Source organism: Ptychodera flava, unplaced genomic scaffold (assembly GCF_041260155.1).
Source record: "Ptychodera flava strain L36383 unplaced genomic scaffold, AS_Pfla_20210202 Scaffold_152__1_contigs__length_84485_pilon, whole genome shotgun sequence".
NCBI classification, from domain to species: domain Eukaryota; kingdom Metazoa; phylum Hemichordata; class Enteropneusta; family Ptychoderidae; genus Ptychodera; species Ptychodera flava.
Genome location: NW_027248334.1, coordinates 57,956 through 80,917, shown reverse-complemented (window position 1 = coordinate 80,917; position 22,962 = coordinate 57,956). Strand labels below are relative to the sequence as shown.

Here is a 22,962-nt window from a genome sequence, read left to right as displayed (position 1 = left end):
AACAAGCTATGAACTGTATTCTTCTTGGGACATTTTATTGTATTCAATGAATAATTTACTAGCATCAAACCTTTTAGTTCAATCAATATCATATATGTCCAAGTTACGCCATACAAATTTCCAGAAGATTGGGCGTATTTGTTTTCGAGATATTTCTGTCATGCTAAAATCATGCAAAATTGAAGCAGCCATCTTGGTCACCAGACTAAATTCTATTTGCATATGTCAAAATATAGCTTTATATGTTTTCTGTGAAACTAAATGCTAATGAAAATGTCACGCTGAAAATTTGCTTTCCGGTCCAAATATTCATATACAGTGAACTTTTTCTAAAACTGCCTCAGGTGAAACCTATCCATAATGTTTCACCCCTACTGACACTCCTTTTATTTGTACGAAATATGTTCAAATTTGATGTTCAAATTTTCCTCCAAGTGTTTAAAGTGTCCTGTTTTTAATTGCTGTCTGACAGCATCAGGTACAACAACTAAACCTTTCCAAAAGTATGGATGTCGTTTACGCAGGCATTTTGGATCAACATCATAAAATGCATCACGTTGTCTCCATTCAGTGTATACCCACTGGCCCTCTTTATTGTGGTATTCATACCTCTCTTTGTGAACAATTATAACATCAAAAGGGGCACATAGAAAATTTCTTGGGAATTCAATACTGCATGATTTACAACGTTTTGCATTCGGCAAGTCTTTAATAAAGGCCAAGGTAAATGGATTGGCATTGTGGTATGGTTGAGTGTACCGACAGACAACAGGTTGGTCAATTGTACAGTTGACAGTGTCCAATATTGGCTGCATTCTCAAATTATTTGCACCCTTTCGGGCACCAGGTTTTCTGCTCAATCCCTTTGGCATGGTAGATTCAACACTGTGGAAACACTTGGACCACCTTGGTTTTTGTACAGGGTAAGAATTTCTTCAAGTTGGCACAAAGTTTCAGCTACAACCAAAACATGCTCACATATTCCATTAAATTGTGTATAGTGCTTACATTTGTTTTCACAGGTTAATTTTTGTTGATTCTTTGATCTACCAATTGTATACAGTAACTGTCATCCTCATCAAGGACACAGTATTTATGTTCATTCAAATTAATTACTTCATGGTGTGATAAAATAATTTCAGCTCTTGACCATATTTTACCCAACTGCCAAGCTGCTAAACATTTAATTTGACAGTTTTCTTTGGACACTGACAGCCGTTTAGTTATCGGTAGTGGTGAAACATGTTGACATATGTTATCACTTTCAAATACAAGCCTCAAGTGTGATTTTCGTTGTGAATCTGACATTTCCATCCATCTCACAGCAGCTACTTCCAAATGTTTATAACCATCAGCAAGTCTGTATTCTCCCATGTTGAAAATGGCCTTTTTCAATTCCTCATACTGCTCATTTACCAATGTTTTAACTTTTCCAAGAAAATCAACAACATCATGTTTCAACCATCAGTATGATCCTTGAGTACATGGTTTATAGATTCATTTCTCATATTCGTCCACTTATTTGGGGGGTTTCCAAGACCAGCCTTTATGCGGATAGGTTTCAACATGTTGTTTACTATGATAGAAGAATAATGTTTCTCAAGCCAATCAAGAAATACATCAGATTTCCATTCTTCTTTCAATGTTAACAATCTGTCTTTAAATTCCTCACTATCGTCACAATCAACTAGGCCATATCTCCTGACATTTCCAATTTCTGAACCTAAAATATCTGCTATGATCTCATGTATTTTCATTTGATCAAAACCCAAAGACTTCAATTTTTTCTTTAAGTCATCTTCAACATGGGCGAAACACCTAAGATGGACAGATGTGCCAGATACAGTGGGATATGCATTTCAAAGGAATTTATCAGTGCAGTTTCTCCGTCAGTACCCCATGCAACTACTCTATCAATACCAAAGGTCTTAAGTGAGTTACAGAAAAAGTCATAGTCTATTTGTTTTCTGCCCATATGAGTCATGATTGGCCCAAGCATTGTTGGATGATTATCCGTACCTTTGATCACAAACATTGGGTGTGGAAAGGTTGTTACAGTTGTGTAAAATTCACCAAGACGAAATGTTGGATCTATACCAAGGATACATTTGTAATTGTCACTGCCACAATATCGCTTCAAATCACATAACTGTTGATTTGTGGCTGAAAATGTTTGCAGCTGTGGATTAATTGGACTGATCTCAAAAAGTCATTTTCAGCCGCCATAGTAAACAGTTTACCATAGTCCCCAGACATTGATAGGTGCTCTGCCGCGCTTGGATTTACAAGCGTTTGTTATATTTTTTTAGCATTGTATACTTGTCGTCTGTCCCTTGGTATATCTCCTACCGACTTGCACCCATCACACCACCAACATCTTCTGTACATGAGCTTATTACTTTTTTGGTGGTAAGGTTAGACATTTTTCTCGAATGTTTTGGAGTGTACTTGGCTTTGTTCTATAAAATGGTGCCCCCGCCTTCTTTTGGTTTCCATGGTTTGGAAGACTGATTTCTTTTTCAATGCCATCATCAAAGTAATATTGAATTACAACTAGAGGTAATAGTTTTCTTTCATTGTTGTACACTTTGTGTATTATTCTTTTGAAGGATGACTCGGCATGAATGCTGTGATGTCTCATATACAAATAGGTGTTACTGGAGGTAGACTGATTTTTTGGAACAGTTTTCACTGTTTTAACAACACCATCTGCAGTTGTTACTGTAACATATGTTTGTGGACAAGAATGTCCTCCTCGCCAAATACCATTATCATCAGCACTCAAATCTCTAACATTTATACTGGTTGTATCAACCACAAAAGTTGCATTTTTTCGTACATTGGTTGGGACAGACTTACAAACTAAATCAAAACTAATTTGATTTCCAACAATTATGTTTAATACATCTCTCCTGTTCAATCCCTTGTATATATTGCTAAAAACTGGCCACTGTCCAACGTGATTATCTGTGAAAGGTTCACTTTGTTTATCAATTACTGTTCCTTGCCATGGCGGTCACCAGTCAGCACAGGTTTTCCTTCCAAGTTTACCTCAGATGATGATTTTCCATTATGACTAGCATGAAGCAATGCTTGCCCTGCAGGAGCTTCTTCACCTGTCACTGAATGGTTATGGTCTACTTCTTGAGAATGTCCTGGCTCATCTTCATCGCTATCACTTGGGAGAACAATAAGGGAAAATCCTGTCAATTAAGTCAGTTATGAGCTTGTGACTCAAATGATATATGAACAAGGGGCTATATGACATCTTCATATACATCATTCTGCTCTGTATAAGTACACAAACTGTTATTGCTTGCATACATGAATTTATGTGCTGTCAAGGCGGAAGACAAGTGACCATGCTGTGTTCAGGAAATGTGTAATATTCTGTGCATGAATTAAAAAAAACAACAGAAGAGACATGCATGCACAGTACCTGATTACTATGATATCTTCTACATTGTCTTGAGTCAGATCTATGACAAAATCTGCACAAATATCCATATTCTCTGTCCTGAAGAAAATGTGAAATGAAAAATGTTAAAGAAACAGTAGCTTTAACTTCTGACAATTTTGGGGGTTTTTTTATTTCCTGTATATTATGTTTACTTGTGTACTTTTCAACATACACAATGCCTAATATTTGTTGCACAAATATTTCTTGGTTATTTGTAGTTTTGTCTTGACTAATATTCAAACGTAAACTTACAAGACTTTATTATTATAGGTAACTCCTACCCATCCAGACAAGTTAAACAAACACCCCAGTGAAAAAATTTTATGTGTCATAAGCTCTTCAACATATTGGCTGCTTGTGCAACACAAAACAAATTGCTTATTATAAACCCAACTTAGGCACTTTTTCATATTTGTACTCACTTACAAATCCTTTCTTTGGCAACCAACTTCTTCTTTACTGTCTTTGTCTTCCCACGGGAAACCTCAGAGGGTATAACCACACTCTAAAAAATAGCGCAATGATGACACTGTGCTCCTCAGTGCATTTAGCGGTAGGGATGCAAGGAGAGAGGTTTGGGGAATGTTGCTGAGAAAGATGCAAAGAAAGGGTTGAAATGTGAAACTGTAATAAAACCTATTGGTTTTTTAGCAGTGAGCGTCCAGCTTGGTAAACATTCCATCTTGTACATGAAGGCAAAAAACATAATTTTCACATGTCCACCAAACTTGGAATTTGCATAGATGTACATAGATCATCCAAATTGATTTATCTGCAAGATTTTGTATGTTCCTTGCTACAAAATTCTGACCCTATTGAATTATAACAGGAAAACATGCACGCATGATTGGACAGTGTGGACTGTGTATTGATGCACTACATCTGCCGTGATGATGGATTGCCAGACGACCACACTGCATCAAAGAACTGTAGTTTAAAACGAAAATATAATTCTAAACAAGTCATTGACAATGACAAAGTAATAGGAGTATTAGTCTTGATGGGGCAGGGAAATGTGGTCATTAAGAAGTATCACTGGATTGATATGTTGAGATCTATGGGCACATAGGTCTATGTCGTTGTTCCCAATTTGAAACACATGAGGCATGTCTAAGTTATTGTTCTAAATTGGGAAAAAAGATCAGACCTGTAGCTGTATTGGCCAGCCAAGAAATACATATGCGCATAATAAATGAGGTACAAGATGTGACATCTTAAGGTCTAATATCCTATCAAAATTGAAGGGTATAGAACTTACTGAGATATGCATATATATATATGTATAATCAAGGTCAAAGGTCATTGAGGTCACGTGACATTTTGAAAAAAAAAAATGTATTGCTAATAAATCCCTATATGCCAAAAATCAGACCTCTACCTCTATTCGCTTGCCCAGAATTAGATATGTGCATAATAAATGAGGTAAAGCGTGTGTTGTCATAAGGTCTCCCATCCTACTAAATATAAAGGACATAGCACTTGTGGGACTTATTTATTGACATAAACGTATATTTTAGGTAAATAATCAAGTTCACATGACATTTTGTCAAAAAATTTCTATCCTATAGGTTTCCCTATATACGAAAAAATCAGACATCCAGCTCTATTGGCTTGCTCAGAATTAGATATGCACATAATTAATGAGGTACAGTATGTGGCGTCATAAGGTCTCCCATCATACCAGATATGAAGGGTGTGGCACTTGTGGTTACTGAGTTATGGACAAATATGTATATTTGAGGTCAAAGGTCATTGAGGTCACGTGACATGTCAAAAAAAATTGTATTGCTAAGTTATCCCTATATACCAAAAATCAGACCTCTAGCTCTATTGGCTCGCTCAAAATTAGATATGTGCATAATTAATGAGGTATAATATGTGGCGTCATCCCATCATACCATATATGAAGGGTGTAGCACTTGTGGTTACTGAGTTATGGACAAATATGTATATTTGAGGTCAAAGGTCACCAATGTCACGTGACATTTTGTCAAAATGTCTGAGATATCTGTGTGAAAGGATGGACGAACGGATGGACGAACGGACACAATGACCCGGACACCATGACCCAATCTATAAGCCCCTGGACTTCATCCGTGGGGACTAAAAACTGTGTCATGCATCCTTTTTGCACTAGAATACGATGAGAAACTAAATTTTTATTTTTCTTGGCCTTATACATGGGCGTCTACGGAGAACTGACTTATACATGGGAGTCTATGCAGAACTGCCTTTACATGGGAGTCTTTGGAGGACTGCCTTATACCTGGGAGTCTATGGAGAACTGCCTTATACATGGAGTCTATGGAGGTGTAAACTAAAAAGTCCTCCAAGTCTAACACGGCCAAATTTGATCGCATTGTGAAACAATCGACGTGCATCTGTATGGGGTAGGGTACTATCCTTGTGCAAAGTTTGAAAGAAACTGACCAGGGCATGTCTCAGTCTGATGTCTGCGTGAACGGACGGACGGACGTATGCACGCACGCACGCACGCACGCACGCACAGACGGACATGACCCAATCTATAAGTCCCCCCAGACTTCGTCCGTGGGGACTGACAAACTTTCTTCGTGTCATTGATGGCCTTGATTTTCTTTGGATATTGACTGGACACATTTATTAAAGACGTCACTTTAGCTTGTCAATGACAGTGAAATGATTTTTTGCAGAAACTTGATCGGTCCAGCCAAGTACACATGCTTACTCATAACAGCTGGACTGCGATGATCACAACATTGTTTTGTGATATTCCGATACAAAATTAAAATAATTTTATTAATATGTCGCATTGACTATAAAGTTGCAAATGTTTCCTTGGGTGTTGAAACATGTTAGCATAGTGTACGTGTTACAAATCAACACACCAAACAGCAATGTTCATGTAAGAACAACCTGCTTGATTTCCATGGACTTTCTGGTCCGCCCATCACACTGTTATGTCTGTTTCCCCTCTAGCTTCCGAAAATTCTTGGTAAATTTACAAATTCAGTCTCAAAAGTTTTAGCCCAGATATATTTTCATTTGATATTGATATCATCAAGAAATGTCTGGTGATGTTCACTTCTAGATCATTAAACTGGTGGAATCTACAATAATATTAAAATCATTCAGAATCACATAATTTCTTGTTTAAGTTATAGCAGTTTGAAAGTAGGCCGAATGGGAGTCAATCAAGCTGAATGCCATTTAAATTGGAAGGCAGCAAAATGCCATTTAAATTGGAAGGCAGCAAAATTACCTTTCACCTATTGGACCACCCTAGGTAGTTTCTTGTGAACCATAATTGCGTAATTAGGGGGTCTTCATGCCTGACATCACATGATGAGATGACCTAGACTTGACCTTTCAGATAACCTCAGTTTTTCTCCTTTTCCTTTGTATTATGACTCCATTTGTGAAAGTTTCCTTTGAAATAATGGTTTTTACTATCAAACTGAGTAGTTGCAGGCCAAATTTTGATACAGCAAAGTAGGTAACACTTTTGATAGACTCAAGGACGACCCTGCAGGACTCACAGAGGCAAAGCAGGCCTCAGTGTATTCATGGACGTTACGTTCATGATGTATTGTAGTATCGAACAGCAACAGTGTTTGTTTACGTACCAGGGAATTTGTAACTTTGTAGAAAGGAGAGTAAAGTGTTTCAATACATTGCAACTTTGTAGGAAGGAGGGTAAACTGTTTCAACATCTCACAACATTTTATTGTTAGGTGTAGTCACACACAGCATCGTACGCAGGGCTAGCGAGAGAGTTGCCGACATCGACGGTTATTTACGAGAAGTGAATAAAAGACTGGCATTTTTGGAAGCGATCGAGTAGCTGAGGTAGGCTGGGATACGACTTGGGCCCAAGAATGCTGAATTTCGGCAGTAATTTGGCTTTTTACGTCAAGTCCCAAAATGGATTTGAAGTCACCGACCCAACGTACGGGTCTTTGCAGGGCTGTGGTGAGCGGGGCGATTAGCTGTAGCGGAACACACAGCATCGTACGCAGGGCTAGTACAACATGCGATCATGGAGGTAGTAGGAGACCGAGGTTTCTTGCACGGTCGCGCCAATGAAATGGGAAGCTGAAATTTTCGCTCGTAATTTTGCAAACGAAATCGTAAATCCACTCAAAACTTCGTATTTTTTTTTACATATTTGAAAGCCATGAGGAACGTAATTCATTCTCCCCTGCAAAGTAAAAAGGAGATCGAAACGACATGCATGTCAGACAAAGACCAAACGCACGCAAGATGTACTCCATCACATCCACCAATCTCGTAATTTACACCGACAGAACAAAAACAATTGATCGAGCATGGACGTTCTAACGTAAATGCATCATTGTCTATCGCATTTTCATGTAAGCCAATACACTCACACGTACGCTCTAGGTTCAATTATAATGTCAATCCAACACGATACTATTTTCGCTGATAGTGAGTGTGCAGCGTGAATGGTATGCTGTAGCGTTAGATAACACTGATCACGTGGTGTGACAAAATAGTTTTACGGAAGTTGTTGATGGAAGTGACGTCAACTTTGCTTCTCCCAACTCTAAAAACTTCCTCAGTTACGTAACTTCGTCGCTAAAAATCATTGCAGACATTAATTAAGAAATCAAGCGGTGTATAATTTTATCGCTCACAACCATGGTTGCATTTCGACAAATTGAAACAATGTTTGAAAATTATAATGAGGCATATATTCTTCAAAAACAGTTCAGGTACAACATTAAAATTATGTCATACTTGACTATACTTCTACACATTTTGTTAAGAATAATACTAATGCAGTATTCTTTACAGAGAATACACTGTCAGTATGTTTGAACTTTTCATTGACAACATAATGTTGGATTTGGATGACATATATTTTCCAACAGGAATTCATATCTATCCCCTTGCTTGCTGACTTGTTTTAACTTTTAGTGCTCATACAATGGAGAAGTTCCCCAGAATTTCCTTCAATAGAAGGTCTTTTTGCTAACACTTTTAGCACAGTAATGCTATAGGGTAATCAAAGTATGTGCTAATTAAGTCACATAATATTTGTTGAGTACTTCTTGAGAAATTGCCTCATTATGAAATTTGTAAAACTAGGCATAGCCTAGGAAGCAATTGATTAATAAGCCACAACCATGAAAATCTATTGAGATCTGCCGGTAGACCTTATCATGACAGTGCTAAATACCAACTTACATGACATACAACCCCATGGTTCTTAAGTTATGAGTGAAACAAAGTCTGTATATGGACAGACAGACCGACACACAGACACACAGACATAGACATTACGAGGAAATGGGACACCTTTGGCGTTTTGTCAAAAATGGAAAAACATTGGGGAATAATATGACCTGGCCTTGCTAAACATTTCACAGTCACAGCAACTTGTAGTTATATTTACCTTGTTAACATCAGAATACTTGAAACTGCAGTGAGATGGACTGATTACTATTCTTTCTTCCCAATCATTTAAAATGTCTTGTCTTTCATAATCCTCACAATCACTGCAAATATCAGTATGAAGTAAACAAGTCATTGGCAATGACATAGTCCCCACTGTAATAATAGTCCCCACTTGTAATAGGAGTATTAGTCTTGATGGGGCAGGGAAATATGGTCATTAAGAAGTATCAATGGAATGTATATGTTGAGATCTATGGGCACATAGGTCTATGTCATTGTTCGCAATTTGAAACACATGAGGCATGTCTAAGTATTTAAAGACCCATTAACAAGTGGGGACTTCGTCATCAATGATGACTTTGCAAATATTTAATATCTGAAATGGCTGCTATGACAAAGATCTGTGCCCGTGTACCCAATTTGAAAGAAATCAATCATGCCTTAGTTATGGCTTAAAACACAAAAAAATCGTAACAGAACGGCTGCCTGGCGGCCATCTTGGATCATATTACAACAAAAATCAATATGCATATGTATGAAATAGATCAATGCCCAAATTTTAAAGAAATAGGTTGAGACATGCCTCAGTTATGGCTGAAAACACAAAAAATCATAACAAAATGGCCTTCTGGCGGCCACCTTGGATAGTATCACAAAACCATTCGACGTGCATCTGTACGGGGTGCGAAGTTTGAAAGAAATGACCGTGGCATGTCTGAGATATCTGCGTGAATGGATGGACGGACGGATGGATTGACATGACCCAATCTATAAGCCCCCTGGACTTCATCCATGAGGACTAAAAACTGTGTCACTGCATCCTTTTTGCAATATGAATACAATGAGAAACTAAATTTTTATTTTTCTTGGCCTTATGCATGGGAGTCTATGGAGAACTGCCTTATACATGGAAGTCTATGGAGAGCTGCCTTATACATGGGAGTCTATGGAGGTGTAAACTAAAAAGTCCTCTAACACGGCCAAATTTGATCGCATTGTGAAACAAATCGACGTGCATCTGTATGGGGTAGGGTACTATCCTTGTGCAAAGATTGAAAGAAATTGACCAGGGCATGTCTAAATTATTTGCGTGAACGGATGTACGGTCGGTCGGACGGACAGACGGACATGACCCAATCTACAAGTCCCCCCGAACTTCGTCCGTGGGGACTGAAACTAGACTATGCCTTTTTTGCAGTATTTCATTCACGATGGCATTTACCTCTGTCAAAATGTGTGTGGGTTGTTTGTTTGTTTGTTTGTTTATTTGTTTGTTTGTTGTTGTTGTTGTTGTTGTTGTTTTTGGGGGGAGACGGTGGTTCTACAAGTTCATATGAGGTGTGACTGACATCATTTCCTGAGACGCTCACCCAACTTCACAAAACGCTAAGGGTACCCCATGTCAACAGAACCCCTATCATCCTGTCCACATGAAAACTGTGCCACTGACAATTTGAAGTTACGAATAGTGTAAATGAACGATGCATATGGGGTGAAGTACCTCAATAAAATCAAAGTGAGACTTGAGTGGACACCGTGGGTCATCAGTATGTATTAGGGAGATGGTGCAGTGGCAAAGAATGTGAAATTTTCAGAAGAGTTACTTTCAGAATGTGCTTAGGAATACAATTCAGAATAACATTCAGACACTCACTATGTGAGATAATATTCTGTATATTCCAGAAGAGTCCTTTCAGAATGTGCTTTGGAATACAATTCAGAATAATCTTCAGACACTCACTATGTGAGATAATATTCTGTATAGAAGTAACAAGTCATTGACATTGACATAGTCCCCACTTGTAATAGGAGTATTAGTCTTGATGGGGCAGGGAAATGAGGTCATTAAGAAGTATCACTGGAGTGTATATGTTCAGATCTATGGACACATAGGTCGATGTCATTGTTCCCATTTTGAAACAAGAGGCATGTCTAAGTTATGGTTCTAAATCGGGAAAAAAGATCAGACCTCTAGCTGTATTGGCCAGCCAAGAAATACATATGTGCATAATAAATGAGGTACAAGATGTGACATCTTAAGGTCTACTATCCTATCAAAATTGAAGCGTAAAGAACTTGTGGTTACTGAGTTATGCATATATATGCATATTCAAGGTCAAAGGTCATCAAGGTCACGTGACATTTTGAAAAAAAAAACCATTGTATTGCTAATTAATCATATATGCCAAAATTCAGACCTCAAGCTCTATTGGCTTGCCCACAATTATATATGGGCATAATAACGAGGTAAAGCATGTGTTGTCATAAGGTCTCCCATCCTACTAAATATAAAGGACATAGCACTTGTGGTTACTTATTTATTGACATAATCGTGTATTTTACGTAAAAGGTTATCGAGGTCACATGACATTTTGTCAAAAAATTTCTATCCTATAGTCTGTCCCTATATACTAAACATAGGGCCAAAGTCCCTGAAGCTACTATAGACATGGATACAAAATTAAGTATTTCCTGACTGTATGAAATTATCTCACTAAGGTCATCCTAGGGACATATAAACCAAATATTAAAGCTGTCTGACCAGCGGTTTTGAAAAAACAAGCGACTCAACAGTTGACAGAGCTCTGCTGTGTTATGTAGAGAATAACCTTTTGTGACACATGTATTGATGAAGAAGGTGGATATCTTTGATAGCTCATTTCAGGATGGCCTGACCAAAAATGGGAAAAAAATTCCGTAAAAATACAGATTTGCATATTTCATGAGACTATATATTAGTCTATAATAGCAAATAAACGAGAGTTAATTACATTCTAATTAAAGTAAACAAGACTTGCTTAAATCAAGATTTACGTCATAAAAAAACAGCGTATCTGTCAGGTTATAAAGAATCTTGAGCAGGTCATCTTTTAATATCAGCATTTTCATCCTATTAACCAAGCATATTTTAACTTTCAAATTAACATTGTAAGTAAGTTCTGTTGAATAAGTTGAGACTGTAGTACTCAGAGAAAGCACACTGAAGAGACAAATGTTTGTAACTTAAGAAGTTCAAGGTCATCAAAAGCATTATAAGGAATCATGTTACACTTTCATTGCACTGTTTACACAGATTGCATAATTGCTATAAATAGCACGAGGAATCTTACAGCTCAGCTACCAAAAACCCTATCACTTTGACCACTCTTTTAATTGACCACTCTATTTTTTTCCTCAAAAAGTAATCTTATTATCCTTACCAAGTCAACCATAAATGGAAATAAGAACTTTCTCTATCTCTATTATTTGACCACCCTATCATGACAAACTATTATGAGCAGTTTCTTTTAGATAACATAAATGGTGGTTCAGAATATATCAAAGTTGGGATTCAGGAGAGTTGCCTTTACATGTTTTAATCCTCCAAGATGGTAAGCATTTCACTATGAACTGTCAAAAAAAGTTGAACTTTCTGATAATTCCACACTAACATTATTTTGGCTTTGATGATTCCTAATTAATTCAATTTTTTTAAAATCATATTAATTATTTTTTTCTGGGTGAATTGATAGGGTTTATACAGTACAAGAATTACATACAATGTAAGTCAAATTTTGACCAAAAATGACAAAAAATTCCTTAAAAATACAAATTTGCATATTTCATCACAATTTGAACAAATCTAAGTTGGGTTATCCCTAGGGACCTGTATACCAAATAACAAAGCTGTCTGACCAGCGGTTATGAAGAAGAAGATTTTTTACCAAAAACACCTTTTTTGGCATTAATTTGCCTATTTTCAACAATATCAAAAAATTGAAAAAAATAGTTTCTCAAAATCATATTTTTCATCTACACAACAAATATCAAATCAGTAAGTACTGCGGTTCTCAAGATATTTGAGTGGACGGACGCCTCACAAACGGACATACATACATACATACATACATACATACATACAGACTGACGACGGACGCCGGACGGATACCCATCCCAATAGCTTCTATAGACTATAGTCTATAGTAGCTAAAAATCATACATTTACCTCTATTGGCTTGCTCAAAATTAGATATGCACATAATAATGAGGTACAATATGTGGCGTCATAAGGTGTCCCATCATACCAAATATGAAGGGTGTAGCACTTGTGGTTCCTGAGTTATGGACAAATATGTATATTTGAGGTCAAAGGTCATTGAGGTCACGTGACATTTTTTCAAAAAAATTGTATTGCTAAGTTATCCCTACATACCAAAAATCAGACCTCTAGCTCTATTAGCTCGCTCAAAATTAGATATGTGCATAATTAATGAGGAACAATATGTGGCATCATAAGGTGTCCCATCATACCAAATATGAAGGGTGTAGCACTTGTGGTTACTGAGTTTTGGACAAATATGTATATTTGAGGTCAAAGGTCACCGAGGTCACGTGACATTTTGTCAAAATAATTGTATTGCTAAGTTATCCCTATATACCAAAAATCAGACCTCTAGCTCTATTGGCTCGCTCAAAATTAGATATGTGCATAATTAATGAGGTACAATATGTGGCGTCATAAGGTGTCCCATCATACCAAATATGAAGGGTGTAGCACTTGTGGTTACTGAGTTATGGACAAATATGTATATTTGAGGTCAAAGGTCACCGACACGTGACATTTTGTCAAAAAAATTGTATTGCTAAGTTATCCCTATATACCGAAAATCAGACCTCTAGCTCTATTGGCTCGCTCAAAATTAGATATGTGCATAATTAATGAGGTACAATATGTGGCGTCATAAGGTGTCCCATCATACCAAATATGAAGGGTGTAGCACTTGTGGTTACTGAGTTTGGACAAATATGTATGTTTGAGGTCAAAGGTCACCGAGGTCACATGACATTTTGTCAAAATAATTGTATTGCTAAGTTAACCCTATATACCAAAAACCAGACCTCTAGCTCTATTGGCTCGCTCAAAATTAGATATGTGCATAATTAATGAGGTACAATATGTGGCGTCATAAGGTGTCCCATCATACCAAATATGAAGGGTGTAGCACTTGTGGTTACTGAGTTATGGACAAATATGTATATTTGAGGTCAAAGGTCACCGAGGTCACGTGACATTTTGTCAAAAAAATTGTATTGCTAAGTTATCCCTATATACCAAAAATCAGACCTCTGGCTCTATTGGCTCGCTCAAAATTAGATATGCACATAATTAATGAGGAACAATATGTGGCGTCATAAGGTGTCTTATCATACCAAATATGAAGGGTATAGCATTAGTGATTACTGAGTTATGGACAAATATGTATATTTGAGGTCAAAGGTCACCGAGGTCACATGACATTTTGTCAAAAAAATTGTATCGCTAAGTTATCCATATATACGAAAAATCAGACCTCTAGCTCTATTGGCTTGCTCAAATTAGATATGTACATAATTAATGAGGTACAATATGTGGTATCATAGGGTGTCCCATCATACCATATATGAAAGGTTTAGCACTTGTGGTTACCGAGTTATGGACAAATATGTATATTTGAGGTCAAAGGTCACGTGACATTTTGTCAAAGCGTCTGAGATATCTGCGTGAATGGATGGACTCACATGGATGGACTGACGGACTGACATGACCCAATCTATGAGCCCCCTAGACTTTATCTGTGGGGACTAAAAACTGTGTCACTGCATCCTTTTTGCAATATGAATACGATGAGAAACTAAATTTTATTTTTCTTGGCCTTATACATGGGAGTCTATGGACTGCCTTATACATGGGAGTCTATGGACTGCCTTATACATGGGAGTCTATGGACTGCCTTATACATGGGAGTCTATGGACTGCTTATACATGGGAGTCTATGGACTGCCTTATACATGGGAGTCTATGGACTGCCTTATACATGGGAGTCTATGGACTTCCTTATACATGGGAGTCTATGGACTGCCTTATACATGGGAGTCTATGGACTGCCTTAAACATGGGAGTCTATGGACTGCCTTATACATGGGAGTCTATGGATTGCCTTATACATGGGAGTCTATGGATTCCTTATACATGGGAGTCTATGGATTGCCTTATACATGGGAGTCTATGGATTGCCTTATACATGGGAGTCTATGGATTGCCTTATACAGGGGAGTCTATGGAGGCGAAAACTAAAAAGTCCTCTAACACGGCCAAATTTGATCACATTGTGAAACAAATCAACGTGCATCTGTATGAGGTAGAGTACTATCCTTTTACCAAGTTTGAACGAAATCGCTCCAGGCGTCTCTGAGATATCTGCGTGAACGAAAAAAGTCATAAAATATGCAAATGAGCAATTAATTAATAAGCCACACCCACCAAAATCTAATCAGATCTAAGTCTCATCATGATAATACCAAATACCAAATTGCATGACATTGGACCTAAGGGTTCTTAAGTTATGAGTGGAACAAAATCTGTCTACGGACGGACGGACGGACGGACAGACGGACAGACGGACAGACGGACACACACACAGACATTGTGGCGACATAGGACACCTTTGGTGCTTCGCACCACGGTGTCCAATAAAATGAACCAGGTACTCAGCAATTGTGCTCTGACACAAACATATAGGCACTGCAGCACTGACATATATCATATATGAGTTTATATGAGGAAAACTGCTGATAAACTTACCTGGAACAGTCAAACAGTTTTCGTTTCTTGTTTTAACCACATCATTATCACTCTTGGTGACATTTTTCTTGATTTCACTTTAAATTGAAAACACGAATAGAACACTGTAAGGTTCGCATACATGAAATAAATCTGCCTTTGTATGTCCATTTCTATAAATTCGTACATGTAACCCATGATGCATCTGCACATCCAATAATATCATGGCAGCTTGGAATAGTTTATGTTTCTCAATGGCCAGCATGTTCTACAGACTACAGTAAACTTACAATTTTATTTGCTCTATATATATGTGTGTACATAGTGTGTACTGTAGGTGCAATTAGAGGGTAAATAGCTTGTGAATTTCTGTTAAACAAGACTGTCAGCCTGTTGAACTCTACAAGAAAAAACACTACAGCTGGTAAACTTCACACAATAACAATATATCGTTTCACAGGAAAGGATTAAAATTCACTGTGTGGATAAATGGCTGTACAAAACTAAATTAAAAAAAAATAACAAACACATTGAACTGTACCATGGACTTTGCCATGCACATGTAAGTTATTATTGTGTAAAGTTTGAAGGCCATTGGTCTGAGTAATGACACCAGATAGACACATTGACAGTCAGAACACAATTACAAGTCCTCATCCCAGTTGTCTTGTGGGACTAAAACAGAAGAGAAAAGAAAATAATGTCTAGGATATTTTAATTTTATAATGGACTGACCTTAGTGATGGAGACTTGCTTGGACTGGCCAAGGCTGACATCATACTCACAACATCACTCATATGGTTGTCAACCTACAGATGAACAACTCATTGAATTTTTTGGAAAAATAGTCTATGCTTGTAACTGGAACTTTGCTAAATTGGACATAACTGAATGGTTGTTCAGTCAATCCAATACATGTAATTGAAGTACCTTATGTGTTACTGGTGGTGTCATAAAATTGATTCAGATTAATGTTTTTATATCAAGACATTCTTCATGGAATGATGCGAAACTACTTGATCATATCACAACCAAAGTCAGGCCAGGTATTTCTGCAATATTTCTGCCCAATCTGAGAAGCCTTTGCAATCATGTGCATTATGTCTATAAAAACTTGTGTATTTTAGCACACTAATTACTCTGATGGGTGCATTGGTGTAGGTAGGTACATTAGAGTGTGGAGTACATTAGAGTGTGGATGTACATCAACATATACAATGTTCTCATAAAATGCTTAAAGGTATAGTATGAACTGTCTGGAGCTAGTATACTCTGTGAAATTCTATATTATTTTCCCTGCAGAAGACTAAAGATGTATGAGCCAGTTGAGACTTAGAAAGAGTAACCTACCTGCTTTGTTGGCGATTTTGTCACATCAGCATATGAAAAAAAAACAAATTCAACACTGCATTCTTGTTTTGAGTGATCTGGTGGCATTTCAATGACAGTTGCCTGTGTTGTTAAAGACAATATATACTTAAAATATGACACTTATATTGGAAATAAATAATGACTTGCATGCATTGTCATTTTACTTCAATGTGACACAATTCTGAAGTGATAGCTTTTGTATGTAATATGAACATGGCAATATGCCAAATGTTTTGTGCATCAAAAACCCAAAGGGGGTCAATTTTTACCCACAAACTGTCAATTTTGCTGGGTACTGTCACTTGGGTGAATCTATATGGTACTTGTACTCAAAGTGATAGTCATATGTTAAACATCTCACAACACTTACCTTTGCTTTCCCACACAAGGGACAACTGGACAGGGATGGTAAAACATCACTATGACAGTCGGAACATGTCCAGCTTGACATCCTGTTGAGACAATAATGTATGTTTATTATTAAACCTCTTTCTCCCAAGTTAAATAACCCCTGTGAGAAAGAGGATTAACAAATAGCATATACGTAAAAGGCACCTCCAACATGGTTTGCTGTAACTGTTAACAAAAACAACGGATCTTTTCAGTACCTTTTGGATGCAACTAATTCCAGATTATGCTATATACAATAAATTTAAATTTGAATTTTTGGATTGGTAAAAAGTTTAAGTGTGAGACAATTTATTGGCAATTACACCCCATGCAATAAGGGGGGGGGGGGGTGCACTTTGACAATATTAATTAAATGCTTTTAAAACAACAGTACATTCCATAGAAAAGCCAATATTAAGAGTCCATTCACTGTCAAGTGCAAATATAAGCTTGTTGAATGCAATGGTATTTATAAAGCCAAAGAAAATGAGATACTCTTATCCTGTCTACTTGTTCAAAGAACTTTCACTGGATTTTTGCAGAGCATTGTCATTGAACACATTAAGGTTTGGTGTGCCTTTTATTTCTCATCAATAGATTTCAATGAACATTCTGAAAGGACCAAGGATTGTCAACAAAAATTAGGGTGTCACCAGGGAAATTGTTGAGATATCAAATCATTAAAATCAGTGATTTCATATTCCTATATAGGAAAACAATGGGCTCAATAATTAAGAAATAACATGGCAGAATTTAGTATTTCCTGTGAATAGATTTTGATGAAATTTCCCCAATTGAAGGATCAGTGACTGAAAGTATATCAATAGAAAAAAATGGGGGTCAACAACTCATTTTTGGACACCGTGGTGCAAAGCACCAAAGGTGTCCTATGTCGCCACAATGTCTGTGTGTGTGTCCGTCTGTCCGTCCGTCCGTCTGTCCGCCCGTCTGTCCGTCCGTCCGTCTGTCCATCCGTCCGTAGACAGATTTTGTTCCACTCATAACTTAAGAAACCCTTAGGTCCAATGTCATGCAATTTGGTATTTGGTATTATCATGATGAGACTTAGATCTGATTAGATTTTGGTGGTGTGGCTTATTAATTAATTGCTCATTTGCATATTTTATGACTTTTTTCGTTCACGCAGATATCTCGAGACGCCTGGAGCGATTTTGTTCAAAAATTGGTAAAAGGATAAAGTTTCTCATCGTATTCAATTGCAAAAAAGGATGCAGTGACACAGTTTTTAGTCCCCACAGATAAAGTCCAGGGGGCTCATAGATTGGGTCATGTCAGTCCGTTAGTCCATCCATGTGAGTCCATCCGTTCACGCAGATATCTCAGACGCTTTGACAAAATGTCACGTGACCTTTGACCTCAAATATACATATTTGTCCATAAACTCGGTAACCACAAGTGCTAAACCTTTCATATATGGTATGATGGGACACGCTATGATGCCACATATTGTACCTCATTAATTATGTGCATATCTAATTTTGAGCAAGCCAATAGAGCTAGAGGTCTGATTTTTGGTATATATGGATAACTTAGCAATACAATTTTTTTGACAAAATGTCATGTGACCTTGGTGACCTTTGACCTCAAATATACATATTTGTCCATAACTCAGTAATCACTAATGCTACACCCTTCATATTTGGTATGATGGGACACCTTATGACGCCACATATTGTTCCTCATTAATTATGTGCATATCTAATTTTGAGCGAGCCAATAGAGCCAGAGGTCTGATTTTTGGTATGTACGGATAACTTAGCAATGCAATTATTTTGACAAAATGTCACGTGACCTCGGTGACCTTTGACCTCAAATATACATATTTGTCCAAAACTCAGTAACCACAAGTGCTACACCCTTCATATTTGGTATGATGGGACACCTTATGACGCCACATATTGTTCCTCATTAATTATGCACATATCTAATTTTGAGCGAGCCAATAGAGCTAGAGGTCTGATTTTTGGTATATAGGGATAACTTAGCAATACAATTATTTTGACAAAATGTCACGTGACCTCGGTGACCTTGACCTCAAATATACATATTTGTCCAAAACTCAGTAACCACAAGTGCTACACCCTTCATATTGGTATGATGGGACACCTTATGACGCCACATATTGTCCTCATTAATTATGCACATATCTAATTTTGAGCGAGCCAATAGAGCTAGAGGTCTGATTTTTGGTATATAGGGATAACTTAGCAATACAATTATTTTGACAAAATGTCACGTGACCTCGGTGACCTTTGACCTCAAATATACATATTTGTCCAAAACTCAGTAACCACAAGTGCTACACCCTTCATATTTGGTATGATGGGACACTTATGACGCCACATATTGTACCTCATTAATTATGCACATATCTAATTTTGAGCGAGCCAATAGAGCTAGAGGTCTGATTTTTGGTATGTAGGGATAACTTAGCAATACAATTTTTTTGAAAAAATGTCACGTGACCTCAATGACCTTTGACCTCAAATATACATATTTGTCCATAACTCAGGAACCACAAGTGCTACACCCTTCATATTTGGTATGATGGGACACCTTATGACGCCACATATTGTACCTCATTAATTATGTGCATATCTAATTTGAGCAAGCCAATAGAGGTAAATGTATGATTTTAGTATATAGGGACAGACTATAGGATAGAAATTTTTGACAAAATGTCATGTGACCTCGATAACCTTTTACCTAAAATACACGATTATGTCATAAATAAGTAACCACATGTCCTTTATATTTAGTAGGATGGGAGACCTTATGACAACACATGCTTTACCTCGTTAATTATGCCCATATATAATTGTGGGCAAGCCAATAGAGCTAGAGGTCTGAATTTTGGCATATATGGATTAATTAGCAATACAATGGGGTTTTTTTTCAAAATGTCACGTGACCTTGATGACCTTTGACCTTGAATATGCATATATATGCATAACTCAGTAACCACAAGTTCTTTACGCTTCAATTTTGATAGGATAGTAGACCTTAAGATGTCACATCTTGTACTTCATTTATTATGCACATATGTATTTCTTGGCAGGCCAATACAGCTAGAGGTCTGATCTTTTTCCCCAATTTAGAACCATAACTTAAACTTAAACATACTTAAACTCTTGTTTCAAAATGGGAACAATGACATAGACCTATGTGTCCATAGATCTGAACATATACACTCCAGTGATACTTCTTAATGACCTCATTTCCCTGCCCCATCAAGACTAATACTCCTATTACAAGTGGGGACTATGTCATTGTCAATGACTTGTTACTTCTAGAATATACAGAATATTATCTCACATAGTGAGTGCTGAATATTATTCTGAATTGTATTCCAAAGCACATTCTGAAAGGGCTCTTCTGGAATATACAGAATATTATCTCACATAGTGAGTGTCTGAATGTTATTCTGAATTGTATTCCTAAGCACATTCTGAAAGTAACTCTTCTGAAAATTTCACATTCTTTGCCACTGCACCATCTCCCTAATACATACTGATGACCACGGTGTCCACTCAAGTCTCACTTTGATATTAGATATTGCCAAAAGTTTAAACCCTAAGACTTTGTTGAAGTGCGCCCTCTGGAGACAAAGATGAGAAATCATGTTTCATATGGCAATATTTACAAGATAAACTCAAATTGTGAAATTCATGATAAATTATGTAACAAAACAAAGTGTACAAGTAATTCTAATTGACATTAATAAAGCCTTCAAATCAAGGTTACTTCAGCTTTTGAATGTTACTTACTTTACCATGAAAATCATGGAAAAATGATTGAATACAAGGGACATTAGTGAGGGTGTTTTGTTGCATAAAGCCACCATTTTGACTGATCTTGATCGTGCGCATCATAGGTTGCACACTATAATGGGCGCATCAAACCTTGATACTTTACAACTTGCACAACCAAGTTGATGGGTAGACATGGCATATGTGAGGAAAATTGCTTATTTTGCATCTGTTAAAATAGTGGAGAAACTGAAGGTACAACATTTTTATTTTTTGACATTAACTGGTTGTTTCACTATTGAAGTCATTTATGCTGTTTGGCTTAATTGAATGTACTATATACTGACCTCTGAGCTCAGCACACTCACTCTACTTGTGCAGATTTATGTAAAGATTTCAGGATGACACAGGTAAGGGTAGGCTACCAAAAGGAATTATATTTTACATATTTACGTGTTCAGCCTATATCGCAAACTTTTGTAGAGCTACAATGACTTGACATTTCAATATTTTTCAGTAATCAGAACAACATAAAATAACTTCTCACATGAAAAAAATAAAATAACCCAAATAATGTCAAAGATGGCTAATTATTATTGTCTCTTTATGACCCCTCCCCCCAAAAAAATTGAGTAAATTGAGAACATCGTTTGCATTATGACACCAGTGTTTAATTGCAAAAACGTAAATATGACTGATGTAAAGCAGACTAAGTCGCCTCAAGGCCCTGAGCACATGGGGCCAGGGGCAGCTCTTTGCCCCCCCCCCCCCCCCCCTAGAAGAAACAAAACAAGCGAGAACTGAAGTGTTGGGTTGAAAAGAATTGAGAATTGTGGGGGTTCTTCGTTATGTGAAGTCTATTTTAAAGTGAATATATTGTAACTCTGTACGCGTGCTAGCGACGATTCAATTTTTTTTCACAATCACAGGGGTTGTGCACGCGCACGTGAACTGAGTGCGGGCTGCCTTTCACGTCGGCATGATGAGTTCGATTACTTCATATTGTGTTTTCTAACAAATTACATCGCGCAAACTAACCTTACCAGGCCTAACCCAACCTTAAGTTATTGCGCGTCCTTTCCCTCTGATGTTACATAAAAGTTAGTAACAATAGTTTTAAAAATTTACTTACAAAAATGACAGAAAGTTAGCGTGGTAGCCAGGCATCGCCATGCTTGCTCAAGTTGTATTCTCTTGTGATATTTACAGCCCAAGTATTCAACCATTTCTCGACCGCGGAGTGACGTCAGGAGTGGGTGAAACGCATACGAGCGAATGATACAGAAATTGTGTGGAAAAAAGCAGATTCTGAAGTAAAAGTGAATACTGTGTTGGTGGTTGAAAATCCGAACTTCAATTATTTGTTTTTCACGGCGCTGTGACGCAAAAATGACGGGAAAAAAACGCTAGTACCCGGATGGGCCGCGGTCGAGAATGCCCCAACACGACTAAAAAAATACATTTAAGTGATATTTGTCTCATAAAAATATGCGCTAAATGTTTCTTTCATTTTAAATAGTGATTTAACATATTCCTTAAATACAAAATCGAATCTTGCTTTGCCAAAATGACGAATGGAATCTTCGCAAATCAAAGCCCTTGCACTGCGAGTTAGTATGGCAGAATTTTGATACATTTTGGATAACAAAAAGGATACAAAATCATACTGAACAAAAGACGACCTGACGCAGTCGAACTTACGATGCTGAAGTTAGACTCGGTTTCGGATTCGGTTTCGGATTCAGTTTCGGATTCGGTTTCGGATTCGAGTGACTGAAAGAAATTTTATATTTTCAACAATTAAGTTATACTGTGGAACACTTTATTTTAACTTGGAATTTATTTTCATTACTTTCGAGGACCTGTTTTTTGCTACAATAAAATCCAATCAGACTAGACAAAGTGAAAATAAGACAGTGAAACAATGAAAATCTGTTTTCAGCTAAAATAAATTCCAGTGAAAATAAAATAGTCTTCAGTACTTTCGTATG

At 37.1% G+C, this 22,962-nt stretch overlaps 1 protein-coding gene across 1 annotated transcript; it reads right to left on the bottom strand.

Moving 5' to 3' along the window:
* Window positions 1-3,439: 3,439 nt before the first annotated feature.
* Window positions 3,440-22,287, bottom strand: LOC139126891 (uncharacterized). The gene is made up of 8 exons (XM_070692818.1): window positions 22,104-22,287; window positions 17,182-17,263; window positions 16,791-16,892; window positions 16,176-16,249; window positions 15,462-15,538; window positions 8,859-8,961; window positions 3,883-3,965; window positions 3,440-3,517 (listed from the first exon to the last, which is right to left on the bottom strand). The coding sequence occupies exons 1-6, from the start codon at window positions 22,142-22,144 to the stop codon at window positions 8,927-8,929; spliced, it is 411 nt and encodes a 136-aa protein (XP_070548919.1). The 5' UTR covers window positions 22,145-22,287; the 3' UTR covers window positions 3,440-3,517; window positions 3,883-3,965; window positions 8,859-8,926.
* Between the last annotated feature and the right edge of the window lie 675 nt (window positions 22,288-22,962).